At 37.3% G+C, this 22758-nt stretch overlaps 2 protein-coding genes across 2 annotated transcripts; one reads left to right on the forward strand and one right to left on the reverse strand.

Moving 5' to 3' along the window:
• Nucleotides 1–4238: 4238 nt before the first annotated feature.
• On the reverse strand, nt 4239–6237 carry LOC139935980 (inhibitor of growth protein 2-like). The gene is made up of 2 exons (XM_071930649.1): nt 5938–6237; nt 4239–5014 (listed from the first exon to the last, which is right to left on the reverse strand). Exons 1-2 carry the CDS (start codon nt 6071–6073, stop codon nt 4239–4241), a joined length of 912 nt encoding a protein of 303 aa, XP_071786750.1. The 5' UTR covers nt 6074–6237.
• A 448-nt stretch (nt 6238–6685) lies between these two features.
• LOC139936314 (probable cysteine--tRNA ligase, mitochondrial) lies at nt 6686–21516 on the forward strand. Its single transcript, XM_071931111.1, has 13 exons — nt 6686–7513; nt 8857–8907; nt 9277–9466; nt 10047–10152; nt 11066–11282; nt 13312–13445; nt 14003–14137; nt 15282–15420; nt 16002–16128; nt 17030–17131; nt 17965–18109; nt 18483–18595; nt 19234–21516. Exons 1-13 carry the CDS (start codon nt 6858–6860, stop codon nt 19291–19293), a joined length of 2175 nt encoding a protein of 724 aa, XP_071787212.1. The 5' UTR covers nt 6686–6857; the 3' UTR covers nt 19294–21516.
• The last annotated feature ends 1242 nt before the right edge of the window (nt 21517–22758 follow it).

Consider the following 22758-nt stretch of genomic DNA (forward strand, 5'->3'; position numbering starts at 1 on the left):
CAACGGTATTGGCTTGCAACACTAAAAATCCATGATAACCTAATAGTATAGATACAGGGCCCAATTTCATTAAGCAGCTAAGCAAAACATATTTTGCTTACTAGAACAGGGTTATCGGTTAAAATAACATGTCACATGTGAAATTTTTGACTTGTATCCTGCTTATTTCTGCTAAGCATAAATTTGATAAGCAACATTTTCTGATTCAACAACTCTTTGAATATGGTAACTGTATGGTTACCTATTTTTGCTATGCAAAAGTTTTTCGTGCTAAGCAAGTTTTTGGGCTTACAGGCCTTATGATCAGAACCAAGGCCAAATATTAAGCATTGAATTACATTTTTGCTTATCCCAGTTTCGACCGGCTACAGCCAAACAAGATCATACCGAGTGTATTTATTAGCACAACACCTTTTTATCGCGATGTTAACAGTTCTGGAGTTTAAAAAATGACACATTTTGTTGGACGAGGTTGAAATTACTTTCGTCTGTCTATTTTCACTTTATTTGTTTATTCCTAAGATCTATACTGTACAATATTATTCAAAGGTTACAACACTTCAACTAAAACAAAGTCAATTTGTTTCTCAAGTGGCTGCCACTAAATTAAAATTGAAACTTCAAAATGGCAGTGATTTTGTTTCAGAAACATTACAAATTTAACAGTCTTATGACGTTTGATTTTTTATATAGAATTGCCTGAAAATAATTCAAAATATATAATTATTTTCATAGCATGAAATTCCAACAAATGTCAAATAATAAATTGCCCTTGAATCATAGCTTCTTACCAGAAGTCGTTTCAATTATAAATTTGAACGTGTCATTACTTGCAATTTCATAGTACAAGTTCATAATAAATGACAACAATTTTAACAAATAATAATGATTATCAATAATAGTAAAAACAAATTTCCGGTCAAGAAAATTGCATGGAAAAGGAAGATCATTCATCAACACCAGTTGGGCCAGTACCACAGTTGGGACAGTTTGGAAAGTGAGTAATCATGGCAAAACTTTTTAAGCAAAAGTGCATCAATAAAATATTAATTATAATACATTTTTACTTAAAAGGCGATTCATGACATAAACTTCCCAACTGGAATGTTTCAAAGCAAAAATAAAATTATTGTGCTTGCAAGCATGTATTTTGAGAATTAATATTCACATTTATGGTTTATTATTGACTAAATATCAGTCGTTAACTTTTCCAGTCATAAACTTTGTTTGTGTCCAATTGTGGAAAAAATTCCCCCGCCGAATTTCTGGCTTTTGCTTAGCAATTAGAGATGGATTAGCACTTAAGATCAATCTTAGCTCTTTGTAAAATTAAGCCCTGGTTTTCATCAACAAAGGTATAAACTGTTTTAATCTCAGATAAAAGACCTGCAATTATATTTTATATTTAAAAGACATCACTGATGTAGCTTTACGCTGACATTACAGACAGGCATGCAACTGCCTGTTGAAAAAAAAAGAGAAAATTTTTCAAAGGCACAACGCAAGTGCGGAGCGAGGCAGCTGAAACGCCACAGGACATTAGACCCACAATGGTACCCTAGAAAATGTTGAGGTTTATTATGCTCTGAGGTGCGTTGTATGCATGGACTAGGCTCATTTACATTATTGTAGTTGTACATTGTTTGTTGTCAGGTAAATAATTATTAAGCTGAAAAAAAAAAATGATTTTTTTTATATTTTTTAAACGCTTATAATTTTTTTTTTATGCGGAATTCCCCAGAAACGCAGAAGGTTTGCGTTTGTACAAAAGGGGAAAGCTGAAAGACTGTATAGTGTACAGGAGGAGTGTATTAACATCTGCATCTCGTTTTTAAATAATGAGGCTAAAAGTACAGGGGCTGTCCAAGAGTTTCAACATTTCCACGCTCACTCTAAGCGAATGCAGGGGGAAGGGGTCAGAGCCTGGGTAACACTTTGAAAAGTGAATAAAATGGTGAATTTTGTATCACAAAAATAAATCTATGCTGGCAAAAAACATGAGTACTCCTATAAGCTGAAGTAGTAGTCCAGTCTAGTTTCTATACCATCCGCCCTGGTAATAGTTAAAAAGCAGGACAGTTCTTTTCAGAACTGAGAAGTCTCCCGAACCTCCGATTATCTACTCCGCGGCAGTAGAATAAAGCAAGACAGGTCCCTAAGAACAACTCTACCTGGCAAGTAGATAGACATATGGTGTTACCGCAAACCAAATGTACATTGATACCTCACCATGCAATGCCTCAAATCCTATATTATGACTCTTATTTATCACTTTTGAGGGACAATTTCAACAAAGTATGTGCATCAACATTAAAGACAGTGGACACTATTGGTAATTTTCAAAGACTAGTTTTCACAGTTGGTGTATCTCAACATCAGATGCATAAAATAACATGTGAAAATTTGAGCTCAATTGGTCGTCGAATTTGCGAGATAATAATGAAAGAAAAAAAACCCTTGTCACACAAATTTGTGTGCTTTCTGATGCTTGATTTCGAGACCTCAAATTCTAAACTTGAGGTCTCAAAATCAAATTCGTGGAAAATTACCTCTTTCTCGAAAACTACGTCAGTTCAGAGGGAGCCGTTTCTCACAATGTTTTATACCATCCATCTCTCCCCATTACTTGTAATCAAGAAAGGTTTTATGATGATAAATATTTTGAGTAATTACCAAGTGTCCACTGCCTACAAACAGAACAATTTATAAGTAAAACTTTGGTGTGGGGAGGGGGGGGGGGTGGTGGTCTCTAAATATGTTGAACACTTTGAACTGCCCACTGTAATGAAAGTATTTGCCAAACATCTGTATTATTTTATACCTGTCTGTAGTTGAACAATTAATGGTCATACACAAAATAAACAAACAAAATGATAATACCTGTTGAAACTTTGATTGAGTCAGGATGTGCTTTGCTTTAACCGATTACTATTTAATCACTGTGTAAAGATTGCTGGAGTATGTTTTTTTATTTTTTATCCAAGGACAAAATCAGTAATTTTCAGAAGCTTGTGCCTGCACATAATGAGAAGCCAACATCGATCGTACATTATTATAAATTTCTTATACATTAGAAGAACCAAGAATATCTTATTCTTAACATAAAGCCCTTTCACACAACAGCAATTTAACATGGGTCCATTGCTTGATTTGAGCATAATTGCAAAATGTTACTAAACGAACCTCATGTGAAAGGACAACACTGTCCATTAAGTATGGACAATTTGAAAAGACTGCTGTGGGACCTGTGACAGTCCAATTATTGTCGTCCCTTCAGACGAAGTGCAACTTGCAAGATTTTACAACCATGCTCAAATCAAGCAAGGGAACCCTGCTAAATTGTTGTCGTGTGAAAAGGGCTCTAGTCATTGTATCTCGTAAGCTTGAGGAAGCCTGTAAACAAGGGAGCTATGTGAAAAAGAAACACCAGGGTTAACCCAGGGCTACTCTTCCAAGGGTTCTTTTTATGTGTACTATCAAATCATAGTACACAGTACCTAACTGCCTAATTTCATATCCGACGGACAAACCAAACATCATTTATGGTTTGAGCGAAAATGCCAGCACTGCATCAAAGGAGCACTATCAACACTGCTGTGTACACAATATTGAATGAATGTGTTCTGGCAGAAAATAAAATGCAACTGTCACAAGAGGGCGACATTTAACTTGAAGCTACTCTAATTTGAACCAAGACAACTGAGCATACTGTTTGACAGCCTTTTTAAAATGAATTTTCTGTGCAATTCATAATTCATGTATATATGAAAGACAACTTTCACAAACAAGTTTTCCAACAATTTAATAACTAAGCATTAGAGAAGATTTGAATAAAATTTTTTGAATGAGAAAAGAAAATCCCCCAAAATAAACTGAAAAAAGAACATAAATATAAGGAAATAATTCATTGTTGGAAAACATTAAATTTTTTAAGTTGCCTTTGTATTTTAACTAATGTGAATAAACGAAACAGACTTCTTTTAAGTGGGGTGTGATTATTACCCAGTTTCAAGGACTAATGTTGTCTGAAAATAAACTTACGAAAATGACAAAAATAAAGTTATCTGCTGTTTTTTTAAGCATTCTCAGTCAAACTTGGACAAAATTCTGAAGACATAAGGACTGTGTACATGTACATGTGTGATGTACTTCAATAGGTAAATTACATTATGTACAATTTATAATTATTATTTATATAGTACAAAAAAATAACTATAAAGTTTACTTTAGGCTTTCTGCTACTTTTTCTTTGCCTCCTGCGCCGGTCGACATCTTGGGCAGTACCATCTACCCTTGGGCTTGAGGGTGAGTCCAACACAACCAAAGTGGAACCACTCAAATGGACAATCTTTGTTGTCGCATCCAACCATTTCACCATAGGACACTTGGTTACACAGACAGTACGTAGGTTCGTTGGGGTCGATTGGAGGTTCGACTGGAGACGCTACCCTCTCCGCTTTATTGACTTTGGAGCGTTTCTTCTTCTTAGCCGGTTTGACGACTTCGTTGGTCGGCACTTCAATCTCCTTCTCTTTCCCGTTGTCGTGATTACGCTGCCTCCTTGGCCTCTTCATCGCCTTCTCCTGGTTGTTCTCCACAACCTTCTTAGCGACCTTGTTATAAGCTGCCACCTTCCCGTAACCAGGTTTACCATAACCTGGTTTGCCGTAACCCGGTTTATTGTAGCCTTGCTTGTTGTAACCTGGTTTATTGTAACCTGGTTTAACATAACCAGGCTTGGTGTAGCTCGACTTGATGTTGACTTTGCTGGTCTCCTGTGTGCGCTGCTCGACTCTCTCCCGGATGATTAAGCTCTCGGAGTTTGTCTCCATCTGCCTCAGCCGATTCTCCGTCAACTCCACAATCTGTGAGGCGAGGTGCAGTTTCTCATCGCCGAGTTCTTGGCTACGCACGAGGGCGCACTGCATTTGGACCAAACATCGACGCCTGGAGTTTCCATCTAGATCCTTGTCACCCAGAGTCTTGTAGTGCTGTTGAATCTCTTTGAGTACAGCTTTGAAAGGAAAAGCAAACGTAAGAATTGATTAAATCGGTAAATCTTTAACTTAAGAAAAATTTGGGCCGAAGCAAAAGTTTGCGTTGCCAAAGATTCAGACAGTAGGCCACAACAAAAATGGGGCTTATTTATTTAGCCATTCCATGTCTATTTATTATTAATGAAGTCCTTTATTTTTTAATCACCAACCCATCTGCATTATATTACTGCACCCATTATTGACTCATGAGGGTTACGATTAGTGCTGGGCGAATAGTGAAATTTTGATATTCGGATACCGCTGGCCAACTATCCGAAATTACCCGGCTATTAGAGGGCGCTATTAAAAATAAATAAAAAATAAAAAAACCTATTCGCCATTAACCGGATATTCGAATAATTCGCCCAGGCCTAGTTACGATTAACGCAAATAAACTACAGATGTGCTTCATTCATTCATTCATTTTTATTTTAAAAAAACAACTGGCAGCACGTAGGAGCTGAATAATGTGGCATTACAATACAACTTTTACAAGATAACAATATATTGATAAAAATTGAAGAGATAAATTACACAAAAATTGCATATGGTAACAAGGAGTCAGGGAGCATTCATATCCACTCAATAACTACACAGATATTACATTAAAATGAGCATGAATGATCATGTACGTTTTGTATGTCGTCAGCAAGTTTTCAAAACAACTTGATCCTCTTATAACATGTATAATAATAATATGATCATGAATGCTGTCCAACATCAAAATGCAATTCCCTAAAATTAAAAACTAGAATAGGTGTATAAAAATATTAAAATATATAATGTTGCACTAAACTCAGTACCTAAATTACTACACTATCCATAAATACAACACATTTTCATATTCTCAAAACGTTGCATATTGATTGAGAGAATTTAAAACGTTTTTTTTTCGACTTACATTGGTACAAACTGTCCACTTCCCGCATTTGAGAAACATTCCGCTGCAAGTCGTTGGGCAGAGATTCGATACAGTCCAAGTAGTCTTCAACATACGCCGTAGATTTTGCAGTATCCATGGAGGTTTGATTTGTCATTTATTTGGTTCTCTCGTGGTATAAAGCAAACAAAACACCCTGCCCAGAGAGGAAAGGCAATTTTCAGATATGTTGCACAAAATTCCCCGACAAACACAAATTTTAACAGGGATGCCGCTGCATGTAAAAACCCAAACAGTGCCGCTCGTTTAGTCTGGTTGACGCAATTCTTTGTTCGCGTGCGTACACTGTCCAGAGGTCAGGATGATAGCATGTGATTGCGCTACGGAGGCGGGGATACGACTTCAGTTGATTTTTATTTTAGTACTTGCAAATTTTATACAACTGAGCTTGCGCGGTGACCGGCCAGGTCAAGGCTGGAAAGTTGGTTTACACCACTTCTTTCTAAAGGGATATCCTGCACATTGATTAACTTTCGATGTTAATCAAATTAAATTAATAATCTTATAAATATAGATATTATACGCCATTCATATTAATTTTCCATGCAAATTTATCAAACAAAGTAAAAAGCTACCTTATTTGCGATTTATCGTTCAAACATGTCAATTAACATTTTATCTTCACACCTTGACAAAATGTGACAACAGAATGCGTGTCGGAGGTCATTATAGTGCAGTGGAATATCCCCATTCACGGGCCGTCGTCGTGCTGTGATGTTGTGGTGTGAGATGGTGCGAGATGTACCATAAAATTAGTGTTGAAGTCGGATTACGTTATTTCATGCGAAAATGGCAAAGGCCAAACGTTAACGATATATCAGTATTTCTGACACTGAGTAAACGCATCCTGCTCACCAATCACCCAAGAATCAAGCGAGACAATGATTCCAAGGGTTCCTTTTAGCACCATTTGGACGTCTCGACACAATGGCAAGTTGTTATTATCGGGACAGCCGACGATCACTTGTTTGTCATCGTCACCGGCATCCATCTCGGCGACAGTTCCCCTGCAGCGTATGTCATCGTGTCTGTCGTGTAAAAGCCAACTTGCCAAAAGAAAGTACACACGGCATAAGCATACTCACTTTATACAAAAACTTGGTTTCCTTGGAAATATATCTTGGAGTCAGGAACAGTTCAGTGTTCAGCGAAGGCATTATATTTATGCCGATCGGGAACAAATTTTACCCACCAGCAGAGGCAGGAATCTGAATTTTAAAAGTTATGAATCAACAAATTGTGTGAGATGCTTGAACACCAGTAACCATGGGAACTTGAGACTAGGACTTTCTCAGCAACAAGGTTCCTATGTGAAGAAATTGAGTAAAGTGTTAAGGGATAGACTAATTGAACGTGAGAAAATTGCGGATTTGAAAAGAGCTGCACCGGTCATGGAGGACCAGAGTACAGCGAGTGCCAAAAATGACTGGGTTAAACGAGAAGGTTACGATACTGGGATCATGGTCCAGAACTCATTGACGAAGCAACAGTACAAAAAGGAGCCACTTGTTCTATGCAATAAATCAGTGGCTACATGGTAATGAATAATGTAGGGGATAATGTGAGAATGCTCTCATCAATAAAACCTAGTAACCCTCCATCCTCGCAAGCCAATGTTTGGAGGATGGAGGGTTACAATTATCGCAACTTGAAGATGGAGGCTTACGATTATCTAGTTGCGATAAAGTAACCCTCTTCTCGCTGTCGGGAGAAGTGTTACGTTATCCCAACTAAAGATTATTGCAACTCGATAAAACCTTGCCATGGATGGACTGGTCTTTTGTTACAGCAGAACTTGCACACAGGAAGCTAGTTACATTAATTGAAACGCTCTGGCGAGGGTCTTTGGAGCGTTACAATTATTGTAACCAACGGGAAGCAGGCACCAAAAAAGCTGCGATGATTGTAACCCTGCATCCTCCCGAAGACCCTCGGGAGACGGAGGATGGAGGTTCACGATCATCGCAACTGGCACCAAAAACAATTGTATGGAATGTATTTATACACAAATTTATACAGAAAGAGTAGATAGGAGCACAATATTTTTTCAAAGTTTGTGTGACTGCCAATCTTTGAAAAATCATGGAGGTTTCTAGGGATAGATTCCGTACCAAGCCACCACTTTTTCATTCGATATGAAACAATATAGTATGGGTATTTAATTTACCTCAATGATATATCCCTTTTTGTAAAAATAAATGAAAAAGTGGTGGCGTGATACGGAAAGTTGTCCGTTTCTAGTTACAATTTATTGTAAATAGTAGGTTTCCACCTTTTTCAGTAGTCGGTAGTAAAACGCCCCACAACAATGAACATGATAAAAGTAACGCTTGGGAAAGTACTGAGTATACAGTACTAACACACACGTGTCAGAGTGAATGGGTTCAACCTAATTTATCCTCGATTAAATCTATTAAATTACAACTGTAACACTGAGATGGGTGTACTTGTACAAAGCTTTTTACTGCATGCTGCTGTATTATCAGTGCATTGGGTCAATATTAAATTTAATCTTGGTAATTCAGGAGTGTTCGTACACTCCATTATAGCTTGCATGGGTGCAGAGTTGATTGTCCTAAAACCGGTTTTGACCAGTGACAGTGTGACCTTAAAATTCACCCACTTTGATCACATAAATACTTGATCACAATTCACAATCTGTTGGCAACTGAAATAGATATAGGTCAGTGTTCCTACTTATTTGTGCAACCACCTTGATTGGTTTTCTGGAGAAGAACGCATTATATATATCCATATTATTATTGTTATTATAAATATGACAAGTGGCAGCCCCCACCCCCCCCCCCCCCCTGAGGGTGTTGCTTTGACGATCAATTAACTTTTATGTTTTACTATCCTACAATTCTTTTCTAATTAAAGGTACTCTTGTGGTCCAACAGTCTATGACAGTGCACATATTGGACATGCCAGGTAAGAACATATTGGACATGCCAGGTCAGAACATATTGGACATGCCAGGTAAAAACATATTGGACATGCCAGGTCCGAACATCATTTGTGAGGTCTATCTGGTGAGGCTTTTATGATTGTTGCAGTGCTGTGAATCGAGGCCTGACATGTATTTCACAGCGGCAACAAAGCTGATTGCCTCCATGCCCCCTAGTCATTGCCATGGTGGCCTTGATATGCTCGTCAGTAGAAATTTACAATTTCCCCTTACGGTGCCCTTTACCAAGGAGAAAATGCCCTTTCAAGAGTGAAGCGTACAGGCCTGGTGATCTGTATACAAAAAATTGGTCATTATAAGAACTTATTTAAATTACTATTACTTGTCTACAGCTGTTTCGTTCGATTTGACATCCTACGGCGTATCATGACAGAGTTTTACGACATTGACGTGGTGCAGGTTCAGGGTATAACAGACATAGACACTAAGATCATCAGAAGAGCTGAAGATGAAGGCATCGATTTCTACAAACTTACAAAGAAGTACGAAAATGAATTCCTGAGAGACATGGAGAAACTGCAGGTAATATACAGAAACAAGGACTGTGAAGGGGGTAAACCTGTTTAAGCCCAAGGAGTAGGTGTGGAGTGGGTTAACAGCCCAACTCGGTTAAAGGTCCCACCTTAAAGTGGCGGTCCAGCATTGTGATGTTATTCTGAGTTAAACTAGTTACTATGTCATCACTTCTTGATTTGTCCAACTTGTAATCCTATTAGACACAATGTTTGTATGAGAGAGATTGTCTGCTGCCAGCTTGGTGTTTTAGTATTATCGCCTTGTGGGAGTTTGTTGAGTTTCCTTGATGGGAAGATGATCTACACAAAAAAATAAACAAACAAACAAACAAACAAACAAACAAACAAACAATCAATACAACGTTCAGTTGATACAAGGAAAATGGGCCAGTCTAATGGACCTCACAAGGAAAATGGGCCAGTCTAATGGACCTCGTATTAAATTGTCCTAAAGTATTACATTGTGTACTTTTTTTCTTCTTTTTAAATTGTATTCTCTCGGTATATTTTCCAATAATTCAACCCTTGGTCGCCATGGGAAATTTGTTTTTAAAGAATATATCATTCATTTGTATTTGTATTTGTAGGTGCTGCCAGCCACTGTAACCTCCCGTGTCACTGATCATATGCCTCAGATAATCAAATTCATCCAGAGGATAATTGGTAACGGTTATGCATACTCGACTGACAGTGGTGAGCTTTAAGTTCAGACCTTTTTTTATCCAAAAATTAGGCTGTTGTTTTTTGGAGAAAATAGCATAAGGATCTATGGTATAAATTCTAAAAAATATTAGTGGCCTGATGTTACTTTTAGCCTTTTCGAGAAACACTCTGCTAGGGAAACAAGTTAGTGGCCTGACAGTTCGACCCTAGGTTGGTTGACACTATCGTAGGGTGGAAACATCAAGCCACTAACTTGTTTTTGTCGTGCGATAAAGGACCGAGCTGAAGGTGAGGTCTTGAATCCAACAACCCCAACCAAGCAATATTTTAAACTGCCATTTGAGTCTCCACCACTTCTGTGTTCTCAATTGTGAAAAAACCTCTCTGTTAAAATAATTCCAAAATCTTGAGAAAAGATTTGCCTCAGCTGTCCTCGGCTCTGCATTGATGTTAAAGCACTAAATAGCACCTTGCAAAAGATTTGAACTGAAGTTTAAGTGTCAAACTACCACATGCAAGATTCAAGCATTAAACCAATTATGTGACCTACCAACTGGGCTGTGGTAATCATCCGAGGACAGAAATTTAAAAACTACTTAGTTTATAATAGATTTTAAATTTGCATCGGGGATAAAGAATATTAATTTTTTTTTTTTTTCCCATACACCGATGTGTGTTAGCACTGTATACTCGGTACTTTCCCGAGTCCTGTGAAAAAATATCACAGGCATGTTACTCGGGTGGGATTCGAACCCACGACCCTTGCAGTTCTAGAGGAGTGTCTTACCAACTAGACTACCGAGGTTGCCCGGGCAGCTAGAGGCAGTTTGAATCCTATGTTTTTGGCAGCGGGTACCGCAACGATATAATAGATGTTAAATTTGCATCAGGGATAAAGAATATTAATTTTCTTTTAGTTATGGCTATCTTATTATGTCCATAGGTGATGTTTACTTTGATCTGGAGGCATTTGGTTTAAAACGCTACAAGAAGTTAGCTACGCACTACATGGAACCAGGGAAGCGGAATACCGACAAGAGAAACCAGGAGGACTTTTCATTATGGAAAGCAGCCTTGCCAGGAGAGCCATGGTGGCACTCTCCGTGGGGGTCTGGGAAGGGACGACCAGGGTGGCACATAGAGTGCTCTGTCATGGCCAAGTAAGAATTCAAACACACTTTTCCTACATGCACTCCAGAGTCGCGCCCAACAAATTTTTGAATTAAGTACATATAAAGTTTGACGCCTGAAACAGTTTAGAGCTACTGGACGCGCTAGAAGTTGAAAGAGCATCTTGGTTTCAGATGTCAATCTTGTCATGAGATGAACCTAAAAAAACAACATTTATTTGGGTCGACCTAGAATTGCTCCTAATCTGTTTGGTTTGGTGTGACTCTGGTCCGCCTGTTTGAAACGGGTGTAATAGGGTTTCAAAGAATGTACCCTGTAAAAGAAGAGAAGAAAACTTCACTCCGCGGTAGTAGAATATAGAAAGACAAGTTCTCAAGAAAAAAAACATGATCTACATTGATACCACAACATGCAATGCCTCAAATCTCCTAATGTTCCTGTAGCTACGAAATGGAAAGAACTTTTTTAAAGCTGTATTCATCTTATGTAACAGCACAAAAACCAATATCAGGATGGTAATTAGGAATCAATAATTAATGTTAAGGTTTAGATCTGGAAGAAAAATCCCAAGTAGAAACTAAAAGAAAGCGTGAAGGTGAACACACTTTTTAAAAATATTCAGCAAAATTGGACGCCCTTTTTTTTACACCTTGAATGCACCAATGCACAGCCACTAAAAAAAATCCAGATATATGCACTCACAAAAGGGAAAAACATGGACCCTACCCACCTGCTGTGAAAAAAACCCTTGCCTATGTTGCTGCTTTGTCTAAAATAAAGATTCTTTGTTCTCTATCATAATGTATTTGGTTTGATTTTGTTGCTGTTGGGCATGCTAAAGATGCTTACTATGTACATGTACAGTATAAACAAGGAAAGTAATAGAACATTGGTTTGTTTTGTCGCACAAAAATACTACAGTCTCCACAGCTTTTGACAAATTTCCCATGGAAAGTTACAGCAGAGAGCAATGGCTACAGGCAAGCTAGCAAAGGTTCGGGATGGCTGCTTCCCTGCATGGCTGCTTCTGCACAGTTTGGAGATTAATGGGGTCAATGTATAGATCATAATGAATTGACAACCTTCAAATTGTAAATAATGGAATGTCAATAGAGATCGTTCCAGCAGAAAGTAGAGCATGTATGATAATTGTTTGCAGGTCTTGAGTTGGCTTGTACTAAAGAATTAGATGTATTTCATTAAAGGGAAGGTATATGTTTTGTAATCACTCTTAAAATTAATGGTGATAAAAAATGTTGTTTAGAAGCCTACAGCAACTTTCGATAGTATAAAGTTTCGTGGCTGAGCGGTTAAGAGCACCGAATTCAAATTCTGGTGTTTCTGATCAGCAGAGTGTGGGTTTGAATCCCCAGCAGCCTTGACACAAGTGTCCTTAAGCAAGACACTTAACCATTGCTTCGTCCTTCGGATGGGGCCTAAAGCCATTGGTCCCATGTGTTGTGTAACGCATGTAAAAGAACCCAGTGCGCTTATCGAAAAGAGAAGGGGTTCGCCCCGGTGTTCCTGGCTGTGGCTGCTAAAGGCGCCGTAGTACCTTGTAAACCCTTACAAGGTGCTACACAATTGGGTCTCATAATTCATCACTTCAATAACCTATCTTTCTGAAAGTTTGTATATACTCAGTGCCTTGAGTACCTTGTGTGGTAGATACGTGCGCTATATAAGACTTTTATATTATATTATATTAAAGCATTTGGAGAAACATTTCACTTTGAGATGATGTGTTTATGTAAAAATCTACTAATGGCCCAAAATTTTGATCTGAATAGCATTACTGCAGTAATACTTTCAGATTGTGTAGTGGGATTATTTTCCAGCATGGACAATTATTCGCTTCATATTTTCAATGACATCTCAAAAACGCAAACACCTTTTGAAATGAAACTTTCCCATTTTAGTTTTATTGTATACATTATATAGGATTTAAGCAACCAAAGGGTCTCAGGGTTAACTTGGGAATTTTCATGCAGTTTTTTTTTACAGCACAATTGTAACCTGGAATTTCTGTTGTTTTTTTTTTTCCTCCTCGAATTGTAGTGAAGTCTTTGGAGAGAATCTTGATATCCACACAGGAGGCCGTGACCTTGCCTTCCCCCATCACAATAATGAGATTGCCCAGTGTGAAGGATGCTTTAATTCAGATGGATGGGCTAGGTACTTTCTCCATTCAGGTAAATAGGGGTGCTCTCAGTCTTTGCCAGTGGGAAGACAACATGAGAAGACTTTTTTTATTACTGTGGTAAACACACCATCAGATCAGACAGTGTGTCATTTCAGTTTAGTTTATTCATGCATTGGTCATTAAGTTAAGGTTCCCATTTTGTTTGTCTTAAGTTATTTTTATTGAACTTAACAAGATATAATTATATCCCTTGTTTAACTTTGTATACGTGGATGTTGAAATAATTTGGGAGTCATTTTGGGTTGAACAAAGGAGAGTTTACTTAAGCATGATTTGAACCTGCCAGTTCAAATAAAAGGGTGTACAAACTCTCTGAAACTAGTACATTTCATAGAGCTGTTGAAACACAAAAAAGTGCAACCAAATTATGGCTTACCCGAATAAGGTTAGCAGCCAAGCTACAATGTCAAGTGCACACTTTTTGACCGGTATCCTGCTCATTTTCTTAGCAGAAATTGTAAATGCAGTTTTATGAAATACAACCCAAATAATGTTATTCAACCCCATGGCAATAAATAAATGACCGCTACTTTTTGTACATTACAGGTCATTTGTTTCTCAAGAGTGACCCCAACAAGATGTCCAAGTCGTTAAAGAACGTTGTGTCCATCCAGGATTTCCTGGAGTCCTACACGACCAATCATTTCAGAGTGTTGTGCCTCATGTCCAAGTACAACAATGGTAAGGGGTCAAGGGCACTATCGCAGGCCTAGTCTTGGTTCAAGTCTCTCCCGTTATTAATATCTTCACATCATCCATCGCCACAAGAGGGCGTCAATGGTCTCCGTGCAATTCCATGCTTGCTTTAGATTTTTGAAACAATACAACTAAGTTCAATACTCTATAAATTTACTTCTCCAGTTGTCTCAAAAGTGTTTCATACAGGAATATTTCTAAGGAGAGTTTGTACCAGTAAACAAATTTTGAATATCTCCTAGGACTAGTCCAAAGTTCGGATAAGTCCGCTTTGCGAAATCGAAGTCTGTTGTGTTACTGTATAATGCCATCATGCACTCTGTGAATGGTATGAGGTGATCAGTCCATAAGGAGGGTCAATTTACAAGCAAAGGTCATAGGTTGCTTTATGTAAGTAGGTACATTTGGCTCTAAGTAGGTACAAGCAAGATAATGCTGGAGCTTACCGTAAGATGAGCTCAAAGTACAGTTGAAAAGTGTAATGAAACCAAGCCCTTGGGGTTATTTACGTGTACATTTGTTTGCAACACAATCAAACACTATGTGTTGTTCCCGATATAAATGGCATGTATGGTTGGCCTTTTTTACAATGTGTGATTAGTTCATAAGTTTGTATAACATCTAATTCACTCTACCGAAATTCATAATTTGTTTGGTTGAATTTTGATTGGTTTTACGGGGAAATTTGTTTTCAGCAATTTTTCATTTCAAAAAATTGAAAGTGATCTTGTGCAGAGATATACCTTCAGGACACCGTGCCTTACACAAACTCTTTCAGAAAAAACCCACAAACTCTTCTCTTTCAGGAAAAAACGACAACAAATCGATGGGGGAGAGCCCAGCAGTGAGGCTTTAGAACTCCCTACTTGAAACTGTAAAAATTCCCAACTCCCTTAACATATTCAAGAACAGTTTAAAAACTCATCTACATAGAGAAGCATTTTGTTAAGTTTATTTTTCCTATTTTGTTATGCTACTTTCATTGCTTGCTGGTTGTTCTTTTGTAGGGCAGCACCATGAGGGCAGCGGATACCGGCACAACAGAATTTTCCATTATTATTATTATTTAAAGTACATGTATCTGGTTTTGCTAGAGCAGGTTTGATTTATCATTGTTGGTCATCCACAGACATTGAGTATTCTGAGGAAACTGTCCGCCATGCCGTTAAGATCTGTAAGCAGCTGGCCTCGTTCCTGAATGATGCAGATTCTTATGTCAAAGGTCATGTCTCTGCGAGAGAAATCAGCGAGCCTGCCCTCATGCAAAAGTAAGTCCAACCATACAGAAAGATTAACTTTGAACAAGTAAACAAAGATTATTATTATTATTGTGCCATCATGGAACTAGTCTGAGTGAATGTAGTAGACAAAAACGGGCCTGTTCAAAACGTCCAGAATGTTCTGAGCTACATGTACTTACTTATTCGAAAACTTATTCGAAAATCTTTACGTAGTATGAAAGAGAAAGTTTGGTTTAAAGGTAGGGTCATACTTCAAAAACTATTGACATTATTGGTAAGAAGCATTGCAGCTATTGATACTATCAACTATTTTGAAAAGGATTCCCTGTTGTAATTTTTGTAATACATGTAATAACTGGGATTATATTATGCCAAACAATCAGATGAAAAAATCGGCCAATTTGGAAAGGTACTCTGAAGAAACATTTCAAACTGTCGAGGTTTTAAGGATCAGAGGACTTGATTTAGTTTGATGGGTTTGGGATGCTTTATGGTGGTGTTGCTGGGCAAAGCTAAAATTCATTGAATAAACCTTGTAACATTATTTTTGAATAAACCTTGTAACATTATTTTGAGAGTTTGACCTTTTCTTTATGTGATATACCTAGGCTTGCAGACACACAGACCCAGTTTATGCGTGCCATCGCTGATGACTTTGACACCAAGCGAGGGCTCGATGCCATTATGGAACTAGTCAGAGCAGCCAACATGGCCATTGGTAGTAGACAACATCAGGTGTGTATTTGACAGTTACACCAACTGACCCTTCCAGAAGGTCTTAAACCACTGTGGAAAACCTCCAAGTCAAATCATGGCATACTTTTGGAAAGCTGTTGGACAGTTGTCGATAGACAGTTCAAGTTAAAGAAAGTTCAATTCATTTGGAATCTTTTTACGGTTGTACCCAATCACAGTTCCCTATTGACCACCTTTCACTCAAGTCACATGCTGTGACTATTCGACTAGCAGCCCTACAATTAACACTACACTATATAAAACACAGTGACATCAACTCCCATAATGGGGCAACCAAGATGTTTTTGGTGATGACATGAGGTGAATTGGATCAATAAATAATACATGTACATCATGTTGTATTTAGTTATAATTATTGTGCTTTCCACTGTAAGTTTTGTGAGCACTTAAATAGGTGTTCACAAAATTGGACAACCATGCACTGTACACGTACCAGAAGGTTAGAGCGCTAACTCACTGAAATACATAAGGGTCTGCTCTTCTCTAATAGACCCATTGCATTTGACGTCACACTCTCGAAAAGGAGGCAGATCATTGGACAATAGCTGTTTTCTGTGCATAAAAACATGCCCATGACCTCAGCATAACCTATAGCATTTAGCGTTGTGCAAGAGGAAGTGATTGATTTCTTACACAATAGAGAACATGCCTCTGACGAATGCCCGTAATTTTGTGTGTCAACTCTCTTTTGTGCATGTTTGTATACGCTTTTGACACCTAAAATGACACCCAGGCTAGGCACATGCGCGTACCCTGCGTGTATTGCAAGGGGTTAATACACCCATGTGTTAATACAACTCACTGCTCTTCTCTAATACAGCTACGTGTTTTCATTTATCATATTTAATTTATCAATTGTTGGTTTTATGTCTTGACACAGCAACACTTGAGTGTACCCAGGTACCCAGGCGCACTGGCTGCAGTAGCATCTTATATAAGTCGTACGGTGGATGCACTGGGGATCAAGTTCCAGAGTAGAAAGGTAACGTCAGTTTTTTAAAATAATAACCTACTTTGTATAAATTTGTACTTGAACCGACACTCTAATTTGTTATACACAAAACTAATTCAATTTTTAGACTTTATACTGTTAATGTCTACTACACAGTCTGGTCATGGTTAAAGCAAATTTAGGGTTTATTTTGTGCCTAATTGCCAATTTTTTCGAATGAAAGGTATCAGAGAGATTGAATTAATGAATTATGAAATCAATTAAACAAGTTATTTAAAGAAATAAAAGGAACATTGAAAAGAGATTTGATAAAAGGTTTTTTGGTGCAAATTGCTACCAGGCTACATGTACATGTAGCCCTGAGGCACAAAAACTCATTCTTCTCCATGCCATTGCGGAATATGTTAGTGATTATATATCTCTATCCGTGTTAATTCGCTATGACCTTGATATAATAGTGCCCTATACATTTGAATTGCTATAACTTTATGTTATTTTATTCTCTGGTATCACATATTCAATTACAAACAAATTTGATCTGTTCGAGAGTCAAACAAATAATGGTTTGTTTAAAGACAAAAGTGCTAAGACCAGAACCCGAACCCACACACTAACAGCGCCAAACTTAAAATCTGAAAGCACACAGGTATTTGTGACAAAGGTGTTTTTATCTTGCAACTCTGACGACCAATCAGGCTCAAATTTTCACAGGTTTGTTATTTATGCATACGTTGAGATACACCAAGTGAGAAGACTGGTCTTTGATAATTACCAATAGTGCCCAGTGTCTTTATTGTACGTATTGAGTGCTTGCATAATGGCATTAATTAAATGAGTTTTTCTTGTGTGCAATTCATTACCAGGATGTGGCAGCGAGCAGATCATCCAAAACACTTGCCTCTACAATGGACACACTAATCAACCTCAGGAGTGAGGTTAGGCAATGGGCGTTAGACACGCCCCTACAGGATGACCTCAGAGGGTCAGGGGTCACACAAGAAGGTCAAGGTAAGATAAGGCATAATAGGGGATGATCCTGATCAATGGTTACAGGGACCCCAGATGCACGTGCAAACTTCAACAGATTTTAGTGAATAATAATGTCTTCATTATATTTTGCTCATATCCGTCACTCAGTGATGTTCAAGGCGTTTCATCATTCATTTTTTTCTGCAAGGTATATGGGACTATGTTTAAAGTACGAGACCTACTCCTTATAACATTACACCATGTAATGGTTTACAATTTCTATTCGATAAGTGCACTGGGTCTTTACGTTCAAACACATACAGATTTATATACACCGGTATGAACATGCTGTGCAAATTTAAGTGTCCAAAAAAAAAAAATTCAACACATTTTGTCTGCTCTAATCACACAGGAGAAAAGCCGACCAGGAAGCTAATGTATAAAGCACTTCATCGCAGAGCAGAACTACTACAGAAATGTGACAATGTCCGGCAAGATTTACTCCACTGTGGAATTCAAATCAAGGTAAGGGCAGAGGCATTCCGACAAGGTTGTCATATGGTACAAGTTTCACAGAATGTGAGAATTTTCTAGAGTTTCATAACCACCTCGGCTCTTGGGAGTGTACAGCATGTGATGCCATGTATGTTTCACATCAAGCTTAATCAATCACAAGAACCATCTCGGCACTCACAGGTACCCATTTACCCTATAAGGTGAAGAGAAACAGTCATAGTCAAGTGCCTTACTCGAATGGACTAGTGTAATTGACAGGGATTCGAGCCCACACTTTTCCTGAGCCCACACTTTTCCTTATGCACCAGAAGTTGAGTCAGGTGCATTGGACTGCTTTGGCATCACATGATTCAATTCGCTTAAATTATTAAAATTTCTTAAAATCCGGTATTCATATTCTTCAAACTAAAAACTCATTCTTAAGAAGACGAGCAGAGTATGCTGTTCGAAACATCGAGACCACTCTGGCTCTTTTCAGAGCCAACACTCCCACAAAAGAGATTTACATCATTTTTTTAAATTTCTTCCTATTCATCCACACCATGCAAAGCTTCAAACAATACTAAAAACTCTGTTTCAACCCTGTGAAACACTTCATAGTAAGTGTATATTGAACTAAACATCTCATTGTCTTGTTATTTACACAGGACCGACAGACAACAGCAACATGGGAATATGTAGAAAAGAAAGGAACCAACAAACCTTAATGGATCCTGCTGTGACATCTCTACTGTCAGCTTGACGAAGAGCGCCCTCTATAGGCAGTTGCAGTCTGTGACTGTGACATCGTCTTCCAACTAGCCGGTCTGAAAAAGATAAAAGAGATGATAAATGGATGAACTTGGAAACGGTGTTAATACAAAATTTAAACAAAATGTGTTTAAATCTTCCATAATAGCTAAACTTATAACACTAGTCACAGCTTCAGAACAGGGTGTTACAAAACTTAACACTAACTTAGAGTCCATATAGTGTAATATAACTTTTACATCCAGAAATGTAATATTGATGATTTTATTAGGTCCATTTTGTCATTAAAAATGTCCGTAAAAATCAAACTTAACCAAAATTAGGTTTTGTTTTAGGAATGTAAATACTACATTAGCATGGTAAATAGTGGAGCAAATTTCAAATCACAACATGACCTTTACAAAGGGGAAATCAATTTTGCTAAGCAGAATTTATTAAGGCTCTATGAAATAGGGCATTAATTGCAGTGTATTTTAATTATGTAAGCTTTAGATGGAAGGTTATATACAGGATTGGTAGAGCTGAAAAAAACTAGGGAAATTTTGGTTTTATCCATTGTGCGAGTCAGGAGAATACTATGGGGCAAAAAAAAAAGAGTTTTCAGCTTATGAACCTAATTTTCACAGTTTTTAGGTTTTTAGATACAGAAAAAAATTGTTCTTCATAGCCAGTAAGCTTTTGGACTAAAATTAAACAATGTTTGTTAATCCACTAGATAAATATGGTTTTCAGTACAACACTTTCTTCTTAGTTTAAAAAAACCCCACTTATTTGGCAAAGTCATTGCTTAATTAATTGTGCATATGATTTTGGAAGCGAAGAAATTTAGTATGGTTTTTACCCTTGTGACTCTTGAATTTATTTATTTCTAAGAGTAAATTTAAATTTGCCATACATGTACCAATGCTTTCGTAAATGAAAGGCAGTACTTAAAATTGTTTTGAAAAGCCAAGTAAAGTCATTAATCATGATAGAGTATTTCAAAGTAACGAATAACAAATAAAGAAGATAAAGAAGTTAACAATGGTTGACTTAAAGGCAGTGTACACTATTGGTAATTACTCAAAATACTTATTCACATGAAACCTTTCTTGGTGACGAGTACTGGGGAGAGGTTGATGGTCTAAGACATTGTGAGAATCGGCTCGCTCTGAATTGCCATAGTTTTTGAGAAAGAAGTAATTTTCCATGAATTTGGTTTTGAGCCCTCAGATTTAGAACTTGAGGTCTCGAAATCAACCATCTAAACGCACACAACTTCGTGTGACAAGGGTGTTTTTTTCTTTCATTGTTATCTCACAAGTCCGATGACCGATTGAGCTCAAATTTTCATAGGTTTGTTACTTTAGATGCATATGTTGAGATACACCAACTGTGAAGGCTAGTCTTTGACAATTACCAATAGTGTCCAGCCGTCGATTTCACAAAACTCTTCCTAACTTAAGACTAATCTTGGGACTAAGGACGAGTCCCAACCCTGCACTGTAGCATGCAGACCTTAAGATTAATCCTAAGTTAAGACGAGTTACTCGTCCTAACTCGAGATAAGACACGTCCTAACTCTTTGTGAAATCGACGGCTGTGTCTTTAAAAGTACAATGTTTACCTTTGGTTATTGGAACTGTTTAATTGTTTTAATCCCATACAAATGTACACAATAAAACTAACATCTGAAAATATCCACACTTTAATGAGAGATTGAACATCAGGAAATACCGCGCCAAATATTGTAGTTTCTGTCTAACAATTCTATTATACCAAGATGTGTTGGAAGATGGAAACAAGCTTTGGTAAATTTTAGCCAAAGATCAAATAAGACAGTCGGAAGATGGTACTGGTGCAGTGTACCAAGTGTGCTGTAAAACATTTCATTTAAAATACTCCCATCTTGGACAGCGTTGTGTTTGAATCTAATGATTATACAGTAAAACCTCCAAAGTCCACATAAACTATGATTTTATAGCATGTAAAATAAATAACATCATAAAATATTGGACAGGCTCATTCAAAACTTTCAAATCTTATTTACAGAACAATTTAAAACTATTCCTTGATACAGATGTACCCTAAATCTAAGTTTTCACGAGTGTAAGAACCATTTTTTGGTTTTTGTGTTATCTATTCAATGTACATGTACATGATTAAAAAAGTTAATAATATCTCAATTTTATGAAGTGATATATCTGTTGGCGTCTCAGTTTTTTTTAAAAAGCCATTGGACACTTTCGGTACAGAAAAAAAAAAAGTTCACAGATTTAAAAACTACTTACAGGGTTTACAGAAGGTAATGGTGAAAGACTTCTCTTGAAATATTATTCCATGAAACGCTTTACTTTTTGAGAAAACATTAAAACAATATCAATTCTTGATATCGATTTATTTTAAACACATGTCATGACACGGCGAAACGTGCAGAAACAAGGGTGTGTTTTCCCGTTATTTTCTGCCGACTCCGATGATGACCAATTGAGCCTAAATTTTCACAGGTTTTTTATTTTATATATAAGTTGTGATACACCAAGTGTGGGCCTTGGACAATACTGTTTACCGAAAGGGTCCAATGGCTTTAAGTATGGTTTTTTAAGTTTTTGATTTTAAAGTTTAATGTTCTTCCAAGTGCTGGTTTCCCAGTTTCAGACTCTTTTGTTAGCAATGCACAGCCACAATCATAGGTACACCTTTTGTTTAAATTTTATAAATAGCAGTTTGAAAACCAATGATGCAGTAGTTATACTCAATGTCATTTAAAGGGAAGGTACACTATTGGTAATTGTCAAAGACCAGTCTTCTCACTTGGTGTATCTCAACATACTGCATAAAATAAAAAACCTGTGAAAATTTTAGCTCATTTGGTCATCGGAGTTGGGAGAAAATGATGAAAGAAAAAAACACCCTTGTTGGACGAATTTGTGTGCTTTCAGAAAGGAATAAAAGACTTTTAGGTAGAAGTCTTTTATTATTTTAGTGAGAAATTACCTCTTTTTCAAAAACTAGGTTACTTCAGAGGGAGTCGTTTCCCACAATGTTTTATACTATCAACAGCTCTCCAATGCTAGTTACCAAGTCAGTTTTAAGTCAATATTTGTTTTGAGTAATTACCAAACGTGTACCTTCCCTTTAATCAATATTTACAGTCACTGCGTCAATGATGAATAAAAAGTGCTTGAGTTTGTTGAATACAAGGAGTTGCTCAATGTTTATCTGTTGTTCATTTGGTGTCTTTGTAACAAAAAGTGTACACATAAACGTGTGGCAGACAAGTTTAAAAGTGCTTTTAATTAGTAACGGGATGTAAAACCTATAAGTTGTTTATTGGGTGTTTCTTTGGTGATGAAATTGTTGGGTCGGTGTACTATGCTTGAACAAATATAAAAATTACTGGAGCGGGATTCGAACTAACGACCTCTGGTTTAACAAGCCAG

This window comes from Asterias amurensis, chromosome 4 (genome assembly GCF_032118995.1).
Source record: "Asterias amurensis chromosome 4, ASM3211899v1".
In the NCBI taxonomy this organism is placed as follows: Eukaryota; Metazoa; Echinodermata; class Asteroidea; order Forcipulatida; family Asteriidae; genus Asterias; species Asterias amurensis.